The sequence below is a fragment of the Thamnophis sirtalis genome, unplaced genomic scaffold, assembly GCF_051295495.1.
Source record: "Thamnophis sirtalis isolate CommonGarterSnake01/CBP01778 unplaced genomic scaffold, rThaSir2_p1.2 scaffold_3, whole genome shotgun sequence".
Taxonomy (NCBI): domain Eukaryota; kingdom Metazoa; phylum Chordata; class Lepidosauria; order Squamata; family Natricidae; genus Thamnophis; species Thamnophis sirtalis.
In genome coordinates this window covers 33,895,399-33,906,281 of record NW_028261383.1, presented here as the reverse complement: position 1 = coordinate 33,906,281, position 10,883 = coordinate 33,895,399, and the positions used below count along the sequence as shown (strand labels likewise).

Sequence of the window (10,883 nt, the reverse complement as noted above, 5' to 3'; positions counted from 1 at the left end):
TGAAAACTGTCTTCTAGGGGCCAGGTTTCGAGTAGCTTGGCCAGATAAATGTGCAGAGGGTTTTTACTCAGGGTGAAGGCAAACCTTTAGTAGGAATTTCCTTCATTTTATACATGCACACACAAGGCAACACTCTCCTCCTCCCCCAAAAGAAAAAATCTTTACTCACCTGAAGAGTAAATCTTCCAGGCCTGAAAAACATGAAAACAAGGTCCCCTCCCCCACAGAAAAGGCATTGTTGGGGGATTAAGGGTAAGGGAGGGGCTTGGGGAGGGTAGAAAGCTTGCAGGCAGAGTTAAAAAAAAGGTAAAATCATCAGTTACTAAACAGATAAACTGGTAACATTTATGGGGATATCACAGATGCAAAATGGGGTCTGGATTCACATGCTTCAGGAAGGAAATAAACAGGTAAAATCATTTAAACACACGATAGAAGCAAGGATGAAACTTTTCCTGTAAATGAACTTAGAACATTTCCTGGGTTGTTACTTTAAGGCAAAGGGAAGGAAGGAAGGAAAAAAAACACTTCTCTGTACTCTTTTGGGGGGGGGACAAACTGAGCGAAGGCAATTTCTGCCAGTTTAGACCTTGAGGGTGCACAAAGACTTAGGCACACATTTACACAAGAACAAGGAGAAAATAAGAAGGGAAAAAACAGAACTCTCAGGTTTTCACATCCTACATCCCCAGCACAAATCTGTTAAATTAGGGAAGGCACAAATCTTAAACAAACCACATAGAAGACAAAGAGACAAAGAGACAGGAGGAAAAAAAGAAACCTCAACATTTTTCCCTTTTCTTTTAAGTACCTTTATGTAGCCAAATTAGTTTTCCTGTATTATCACAGAACAACAGAAACAACAACAAAAATTTAAACTTTAGAGAATTAAAATTTAAAGGTACTCACCTTCTTTCCAGGCAGCCTTTGAACTCAAACTCAAAACCCCTTTAAAACCTAGATCCAATGGTTAAGGCCAAGATAAAGTCCACCCTCAGACTCAATGGGGTCTGTGCCGGCATGGGAGGCTTACCTGGGCCATATCCATTTGTTAGGCTAGCTTGGAGTCCCATCTGTGGGTCGCCAATTGTTGAGAGAAATGTCCTTCTGGGTTCAGCTCCAAGTGGGGAAGAAGACACTGGAGACATGGAGGCTGCTTGGAAAGATGGTTTACTGTTGGACAGGGCCACATGGCTTGAGCCCTGAACAGAAAAGGGGATCACATGTTTCAATGTTGATGGAGAAGAAGAGAGAAGGGAAGAGGAAGGGGCTTGCTAGGCTTTTTTGATAAGTAAACGCCATGTTGTTAAAACGCCCGGAGGGGCTCGGGGTTCCTCATGGAAGTAGGTGCCCAATTTTATCCATAAGGAGAGCTTTAAAGACCCCTTTTTCCGGGTAGATTGGACAATGATTTTAGACATCAGTCAATAAGTCAATTAAATGCTTTTGAGGGGAAAACGGGAAGCGACTTGCCCATCGCTTGAATAATTACACTAGAAAATTTAGATATCCCGAAGCTCATGAAGGTGCGCTTCCTGTTCTTTCGAGAAACCCGATCCCATACTCACGAATTGAGAGGGTGCTCCGTTCGCAGACGGCCGGCCCTGGGTGCGAGGCTTTTCCCGGCCGAGGGTGAGATGAGATGGGCAGCATGGATCATCACGTCGGGGGTCACCAGATGCGATTTCTCCGCGGGTGGTTCATGAAGCCAATGAGGAAAGAAGACTCGGACACGAATTTCCTTCGGGACGAAACCGACCCAGAACGAAGTCTGGGGGCTTCTTTTATTGATCATACACAAGGGAGGGGTGGATTCACATAGCCAATGCGGACCAATCATGATTGTGCAAGCTTACAGTATATGGTAACTCATTTACTCTCATGTAGACTCGAAGAACACTCATAGTCAATAAACCTTTTATCATCATGCAAACATCCAATGCTTAATTAATGTTTGAGAGTTAAACAGTTGTAACCCCTGATTTAATCAGCGCTTAGTTACAAGTCTGTGGTTGCTGATCTGCTTAGTGTTAAGGGTACTGATTTAATCAACGCTTGGAGTTGGACAGTTTGCCTTACTGATCTAATCATATGGCCAATTATTGCTTTTAGTTTACTGATTTAATCATATGGTTAATTATTGCTTCTGTTCTATACGTGTTACAGTATGGCAGATGCATACCTGCACGTATATCGCAACAGTAGTCCAACAGGATTTAGGGATCCATGTTTATGAAGAAGTTGAACATAAGTTAAGTTCTAGTGACTAGTCAGTCTTAGGCTATTATTTTGGGGTCCCTTTTTGGTCATTTCTATTTTGTTTAAGCATAGTGTTTGAAATGATGCCCATTATGTTTGGACATTTCATTATCTGAAAATCTGGACAAACTAATGTTGAGCTTATATAGAGCTTTCAAACACTATGGTTGACATTAGATTGACAGATGACTTCATTTTAACAACAGAAAATGATTTGCAAGGTGTAGAAGTTGGAAATAGTAAGGGAAAATAGACACATAGACTTTTGTCATTGTATAACAACATAAACCAAAGGACATATACTTGGGCTTTATTTAAGGTTATTATTTTCATATTCAATCTTTATTTTGAAACATAACTTCATATCATCACTGAAATATTTTGGAATAGACCAGAGTTTGTTTGAATTTGGTTAAAAAAGAACAAATGTATGTTTTTGCTCTTATGTATCTGCTTTATATACTGTAGGACTGAAATAAAATTGTGCTACTCAAAAATGTCAAATTACCCTTTTCGAATGTTGTGTTCATTTCCTGCATATTTACTTAATATTGATTAATTTTTATGCCCTGTTATTTTATGTTAGTGTCATTTAATAGCATTCAAAGCAATGCCTGCTCTTCCAAAATTAGGCATGTCATTTTGTAAAAACCATGTTTAATTAGATGTGTTTTAATCTATATTCTCCCTGTGAGCAGAAGCCATTAAACTATTATTAACATATGCTACTCTTATCATGTTTACTGAATAAATGGCAATTGTTAATACTGATTATAAAACAACTGGGTTCACACAAAAGCTAAATCACAAATAAGCCACTTTACTGTATGTTTTCCTGCCACAAATGGATCTGACTTTCTGGATCATCTCAATAAGCTCTAGTATAAGTTGTTCTGTGTAGAAAATGGGATAAAATGCTGTTATTAAAATGTAGACATGTGTCCAATATCATGTGATCTTCTCTACAATTTATCCAGAATGTGTGAAATATTAGAAAATACTCTTAGCACTAATTTACCTAAACTCCACTGATTACAGTGAAGTACAGAGAATTATGCTCTTAGGTGTCAATCCTATACCCATAGTAGGATCTGACCCTTAAATACACATGGATAATATCCAGCTATTAGATTACAACCCTACGCAACTCACTATTCTTGGAAATTGTTCTTTTACAAAGCAGGACCAATTTCACTGAGGAGAAAACCGGAGGAGGGTGAGAAATGTCCCTATCCTATTTTCTCCATACTGAGACAGAATGGGTCTGCCTTTCAAATTCCTTTACAATTCTAGCCGTCCAACAGTGATTTAAACTAACTGGCTGAACATTACCGTCGCCGCTAAGTGCAACGTACCTCCTCTTTCCTTACACCTGGGAGAGAAAAGAAGTAGGTGTGGTGGAACACACAAACTTCTAAACCTCACCTAGCCTTTCGAAACAAGCGAATAGATAGCAATGGTATCAAATATTATTTTTTAAAGACGACATGCAAACCATTGGTTGTTGGATATGCTGAGGCGAAGTGGACCTGAATGAAAACTGACTCTGCGAGGTCCTCTCCTACGGTGCGACAGTGACCTCAAGAAACAGAGAAGAGCAGCAGCGTTCTATGTCGTTACGTCAGACCGAGGGCTGTATATATTTACAGCACTTGCCCAACAGTTTTCAGTACGGGCTTTCAGTGCCTAGTGTGAGAATGGTTCACGAAAAGCGGCAGGGAACTGCTGCTGAAACTTCTACCGCAAGTACTTCGACGAAGGAGACGGAGAAAAAGAAACGTGTTTCGGGCTCGCTCTCGCAATTGATTCTCCAAGTTTTAGAATCTTGCAATTCCCGAAAAGGTATCTCGCTGGCTGCTCTCAAAAAGTCTCTGATCGAAGCTGGGTATAACCTGACTAAGAACAACCTCCGCCTCAAAAGGGAGCTGCGCACTTTGGTCTCCAATGGGGTGGTGATCCGCGTCACCGGCAGTGGTGTTTCTGGCTCTTTCAAGTTCGGCAAGAATCAGCCGCCGAAGCCGAAAAAAGCGGCTGAAAAAACGGCCAAGGGGAAAAAGGAGCCTAAAAAGACCCGAAAGAAACAACCGGCAGTTCATAAACCTAAAGGTCTCCAGGGTCGTAAACCTTCCAACTCTGGAAGGAAACGTCAGGTGAACAAACGTCCTGCAGGAAAAGCTCGTTAACGAGGTCCTCGCTTACACAAAACTGTACAAAAGGCTCTTTTAAGAGCCACTCCGGAATCGCTGAAAGAGCTAATGACATTTTCGCATCGAGGTTTTTTGCAGAGTACCAGTAAACTACATTCCTTTTGAATGATCTTGGGTTAATAGTTTAGTGTACTCGGAAAAATCGAGTTTAAATGTTTTTTAAAAAAATTAGTCTTTGATTATGTGAAGGAAACGTGTGTCAAATGACAATTACGGGTTTTTTCCTCTCAGAAGCGTCGCTATTTTCTTATAATATTGCCAGGTAAATAGGTGAAGGGATTTCATGATTACAGTATAACTCAAACTCAAACATGTTAAATAGAAGTTATAATACAGGAATGGAACTTAAAAATCATAGTTGCTAGCTGATTAATCAGGTAGGTTTAAAATTATTGCAATGAGTAAATGGGTTTATGAAAATAGTATTAATATGGGAGAAAGCAGCATTTTTGGGAGCAGTGAATTTTTTTCTCACCGATATCAAAGGAAAAATAACTTGGTTTCATTCTTTCTAAATCAAGAGATCTTATTTCAATAATTTTGGTATCAACGTTTAAGCATATTTTTTATTTCTCTAAAACACATCTTTGGCTCGTTCATGTTTAATATAGGTTGCTTTATTTATTTAGATACCTGTTAAAAGACTATGAAATGAAGAAAATGGATTATATTAGAGGACAAACAAAATAACATTGGCATATTTGAGGCATTTTATTCCAATAGCCCCTTATTGACTCCTTTTCTGTCAGTTTAAAAATTGGCGGGCCTTTTAACACATGGTAAATTTTAGTTTCAAAATCCTTGAAAACACCATTTTGCAGATGGAGACTAAGACTGTAACCAGGGTTAAATATGAAAAACGATTCCTAATGTACCTTAAAATATTTTAGTTTACAACAAGTCTGTCAACGTAAAGCGCGAGCCGCTATCGGCACAATTCCAAGGAAGGCGGGCAAAACTGATTTTCTCAGGCACTATAAAAAATTAATTTTCTCCATTTTCAGATTGGCAGAACGGCTTTTTATTATCTTATTCAGAAAGCGAAAATTAATCAAAACCCACAAACCAGATTTCTAACCATAATTAAGCAACTTTATTATTCCCTCTTCAGTTTTTGAAACGGCTCTAAAAAGAATCTCTATGACTCAAAGACGACGTTTTAGCGCTTGGGGATGTAGCCACCGATCGCTCCCTCTTGGCCAAATCAGTATTTTGATTTCGCCACACTTTCAGGTCGTCCAACTTCCAGGGCTGTTTTGGCGTTGACCTGCTGTCTAGGTCCCGCTATGGGCGGCGGCGAGAGCTCCCGCTCTAGCAGGGAAACGAAGTTCTGCATGTAGCTGGAAGTTGTAGTTTATTCGACGAATTTTCTTGTCCCGGGCTACGTTTCTTGACAGCTCTTAGATTTAAAACCTGGGCGTTTCTCTTCCGATTCACTTGGTACAGTCCCTTTTCGGAAAGGGTTTTCCCCCGCCGCGCCTCCCCCCCACCCCAAAAAAACCTACAATGGCGCCTTCTACAGCCAACTTTACGCGCCCATTTTCCCTCCAATTTTCACCATTTCCAGACAAACAGCTCTCCTTTCTACAACTAACGGCACACAATGCAAAATAAAGCTTCCTTAAATGTCATTGGTTAAAGCCCTCTGAAGGGGAAGCTGTTTTATCCAATAAGAAGCAAGCCCATTTATTGTTTCTGAGGTTCGAAGAGCGAAAATTGCTGACGAAGGCGAATATAAGTGTCCCAGGATAATATTGCAGGATCCAATCTGTCTCCGATCCAGATTGGAACCTGTGAATTACTCAGTCTACCGTACCGAAGGTTAAAAACAGATAACTCTATTAATTTTCCTCCTTACGTGGAATATTTGGTCATATCCAAAACATCTACCGTGCAGCAAGGCAAAGTAGTGAGGCTAAAGGAAACAATTGTCTTTAAATTGTTAAGAATAAAGGTGTGATGTGTCAGAACAAATACCATTCCTTTTAAACCCATTATCTTGTTCAAGAGGTATCTGGAGTTTCTTTGTTTTCCTGGAAAACATTTCACTTCTCATCCAAGAAATTTCTTCAGTTCTGACTCAGAACAGAACATCAATCATGACCTGAATGTCTGACAATTTCCATAAACATCTAATTCAAAATCATTTCACAAGTCCACTGTTTTATCCCACATTCCTATCAAGCAAGATCTAGTCATCTGAGTCATTCTCTCTCCCTCCCTCCCTCCCTCCCTCCCTCCCCAGTTTTTCCTCTCATCCATGTCCCATTCACACCAACCCCCATGAAGCCTCCCACTGAACAAATAATTAGAGGATCGATTTTTTTTCCCTGCCCCACCTGGGTATCTTGGAGGAACTGATTTCACAGAAACGCTCTTGGATTCCAGGTATGTAACTTTCTTTTCTAACAATGTCCTATCAAGCAACTTTAGCCAGCATTTATAATTGTACACACCCACCTCCTACATACAGCAAAGCAAATGATAACACATTTGAATGACCCCATAAAAGAACCTGCTTCCATGATTCCTCTTTAAAACTTCAAAGTTTTCAGTTTTCGTTTTCTGCTGGAGCCCTTGCCTCCTGCTTCCATTTCCCTTGTATGCTGCCCAATTTGGGTAGAGCCCTCAGAATGACTAATTTTCAGGGGTATCGTGCAAGCAAGATTTGTTAAGATAACACTCCATGGGGCTTGCCAGGACCACAGACTGGGTTAAATTTCTACCTTTCAGAACAGTGGAAATACTGGAAAGGAGAGTTATAAATTCAGGAACAAAGTTGAAAGAGAGTGAGCAAGCACTGATTGGTTGGCATTCTCAGAATTTGGCCACTATAATTGAAGGGCCTGCAAATTGAACTTCATGGTATTTGTGAATGATGAGGGCATGGGCAAGAACTGGTTTTGGTTGTAGGATGCCAGGAACATGGTAATTTACAGAGGGAATTCACATCTATATGGCAGAGCAAAACATTTCAAGTGGAACAGAAGAATGCAATAGCTAGAGCTAACTTTTCCTTTTAAGTAGCTCCTAAATGAAATACAGATTTTAAAACACTTTGGTAGGTCACTTTGTCTACCAAATTATAGACCCTAGCTTGTAGTTATGAAATAAGAGCCATGGTGGTGCAGTGGTTATAATGCAGTACTGCAGGCTAATTCAGCTGACTGCCAGCTTCCAGCAATTGGTTAATTCGAATCTCACTGGCTCAAGATTGACTCAGCCGTCCATCCTTCTGAGGTCGGTAAAATGAGGACCCAGATAGTTGGGGGCAATATGCTGACTCTGCTTAGAGAGGGCTGTAAAGCACTGTGAAGCAGTACATAAGTGCTATTGGATTACCTAGATCCCTTTCAGTCTGGTTTCAGGCCTGGTTACTGCACCGAAACCGCCTTGGTCACGCTGACCGATGATCTCTGGCGAGCCAGGGATAGAGGACATTCCTCTATCCTGGTGCTCCTTGACCTCTCAGCGGCCTTCGATACCATGGCCCATGGTATCCTTCTGCGACGGCTAGAAGAGGTGGGAGTGGGAGGCACCGTTTTGCGGTGATTCTCCTCTTACCACTCTGGCAGGTCGCAGTCAGTGTTGGTCGGAGGACAGCGGTCGACCCCTAGGCCCCTTGAATATGGGGTGCCGCAGGGCTCGGTCCTGTCCCCTCCTATTTAATATCTACATGAAGCCGCTGGGTGAGATCATTCGCCGGCACGGGATTAAATACCATCAGTATGCGGACGATACCCAGTTGTATCTCTCCACCCAGTGCCAACTCAGTGAAGCAGTGGAAGTGATGTGCCAGTGCCTGGAAGCTGTTAGGGTCTGGATGGGAGTGAACAAGCTTGCACTCAACCCTGACAAGACCGAGTGGCTATGGATATTGCCCCCCAAGGATAGTCCAGATATTCCATCTCTAAGCCTGGGGGGTGAAATCTTACATCCCTCAGAGAGGGCCCACAACTTGGGTGTCCTCCTGGATCCACAGCTGACACTAGAACACCATTTGTCAGCTGTGACCAGGGGAGCGTTTGCCCAGGTTTGCCTGGTGCACCAGTTGCGGCCCTACCTGGACCGGGAGGCACTTTAAATGGTCACTCATGCCCTCGTCACCTCAAGACTTGACTACTATAACACGCTCTACATGGGGCTGCCACTGAAAAACGTTCGGAGACTACAACTGGTCTAGAATGCAGCTGCGCGAGCGATATTGGGTGTATCAAGATACACCCATGTTACACCTATCCTCCACGAGCTGCACTGGCTCCCGATCGGTCTCTGAACGCGCTTCAAGGTGCTGGTTATCATCTTTAAAGCCCTGCATGGCCTAGGACCTAGATATCTATGGGACCGTCTTCTGCCACATACCTCCCAGCGTCCGATAAGATCTCACAGGGTGGGCCTTCTCAGGGTGCCGTCAACTTAACAATGTTGTTTGGCGGCTCCTCGAGGGAGGGCCTTCTCTGTAGCTGCCCCGGCCCTATGGAACGATCTACCCCCAGAGATCCGGACCCTCCCCACTCTCACAGCCTTCCGCAAGGCTATTATGACCTGGCTTTTCCGGCAGGCCTGGGGCTGTTGACCCTTGAATGAGGTCCAGCCCCACTAACGTCGAGTGCATGTTGTGTCTTTTTTAACTTGCCTTGTCTTCTACTTTTAAAAACTGTATAGTATTCCTTTTATTGTTTTTATGTAAGCCGCCCGGAGTCCTTCGGGATTGGGCAGCATATAAATTTATTAAACTCGAAACTCGCTATTGCTATTGAAATCATCCATTATGAATAGAAGCTGAGGCCTTAGTTACCTTTATTGAATGTTTTGTGGATCTAATAGATACAAAGAAGACATCTACTTTGAAGGCCTCCATCCTTGAGGTTTGGTTCTGTTATCTTCTCGGGATTTTTTCTGAATTGAATGAGGTTCTCCTTGGCGGGTGAAATGCAGCTCTGATCCGGCGACGGTTTTTTCGTTTAGTCGAGTAGGTCTTCACCCTTCTACAATGAGATTTTTGCTTTGCAAGGAGGTTGTCCTTGTAGTAGGGACTGACTTGCACTTTTACTGGAGGAGGAAGCCCTTTCTTTGAAGGCCTGCATCTTTTAGTAGCACTTTCGTCAAGAGAACTTTGGGCTGTCTTGAAAAAAGATGCAGCCGTATTCTTGCCGTTTCTGCTGGATCGCCTTAAAATGGAAGCAGATCCCTGATTGGAAGGGTGCGATTCTCGAAACGCAGAATTGCTTTTGCTACCAGCAGAACTTGATTTTTTAGCAGCAGAAAGGGGTCGTTGACAGAGATTCGGTGTTCTTTCAGCAGATTTACTTTGGCTGATGGATCGCCTCGGTGGCTTTTGTCCTACTTTTAATTTCCGATGGGATCTCTTGGGCTTTCTTCTAATTTTTCCAGCCTTCCAGCTCAAACTCTTTGCTTCTTCGGTTTTTCCCTTCATCTTTTCAGAATCACACAGCCCTGCCTTCTTTATCCTTGCAGCTTTCTCCAGGTTTCTGGATATTTTGGTGATCTTTTCCTGGTACTTTCTGACGACAAAAAAGCTTGAGCCGTTGCCGCATGTCATACGCACTAGGGCACCTTTAGACACCAAGGACTGTAGCTTCCTCTTGATTCTAGGATAGTGCCTCCTCACATCGTATCCCTTCGTACCGAGCACTTCCTTCAGCTCCGCAAAACTGAGGCCATTGTGTGACTTACAGGACGCAATTGCTTCAATGATAAGCCCTGAGATGCTGGGCAGGGAATCAATGGATCTCCAAGGAATCAAGCTTTTCTTATGTTGCACTGAGTTTGCTACCATCAGAGTCTTTGTGGTGAAATTAGCAGCTTCTTTCTTCCTTTGACTGGGCACCTTTCTTCTAGGAACGAGTGCCTGCATTCCTATAGGCATCATGTCCTCCTGGGTCATCATCTTTCTCATGGGACTTGTGCGTGCCTGCCTGCCTGCCGTTTCTCTGTGAGAAGGCTCTGCTGAGACAGAATCTCGTACTTAGTGACTTAACTATATGTACAGCAAAATCTGACACAATGGAAGTACTTCATCTGGCTTCCGTTCCTAGCAACCAATCACAATGCTCGCTTCTATCCTTGAGAACTCACCTTGCATAAACATTCCCCGCCCACCCTCACATTTTCATCCTATTCAACAGTAGCTTAGACAGGGATGCTCTCCTCTACGTGCTTCTCTGTATGATAGCCGAAAGCCTTTCTTTTTTTTTTGCAATAGCTTTTAGTTGATCACATGAAGGAATGAAGAGCGTGAAGCTTTCCTGTTAATTAAAGTGGAGGGGGCGGGTTAGCATATGTCTCACACCATAAGTACAGACCCATCGGTCTGCATGCTTTCAGCAGAAGCTGTGTTGCACAAAGCACAGGAGTGGATCAATAGTAAGACAAAGAAATGAAAGGTCTAAGACA

The 10,883-nt window shown here is 42.6% G+C and overlaps 1 protein-coding gene across 1 annotated transcript; it reads left to right on the top strand.

The window, feature by feature from the left end:
• The first annotated feature begins 3,956 nt into the window (after positions 1-3,956).
• Positions 3,957-4,658, top strand: LOC148047891 (histone H1t-like). Its single transcript, XM_087708655.1, has one exon. It carries the CDS (start codon positions 3,957-3,959, stop codon positions 4,440-4,442), a length of 486 nt encoding a protein of 161 aa, XP_087564781.1. The 3' UTR covers positions 4,443-4,658.
• The last annotated feature ends 6,225 nt before the right edge of the window (positions 4,659-10,883 follow it).

Bases quoted from the DNA above. Each gene is read 5' to 3' on its own strand.
- LOC148047891 (XM_087708655.1), top strand. From the start codon at position 3,957: ATGGTTCACGAAAAGCGGCAGGGAACTGCTGCTGAAACTTCTACCGCA.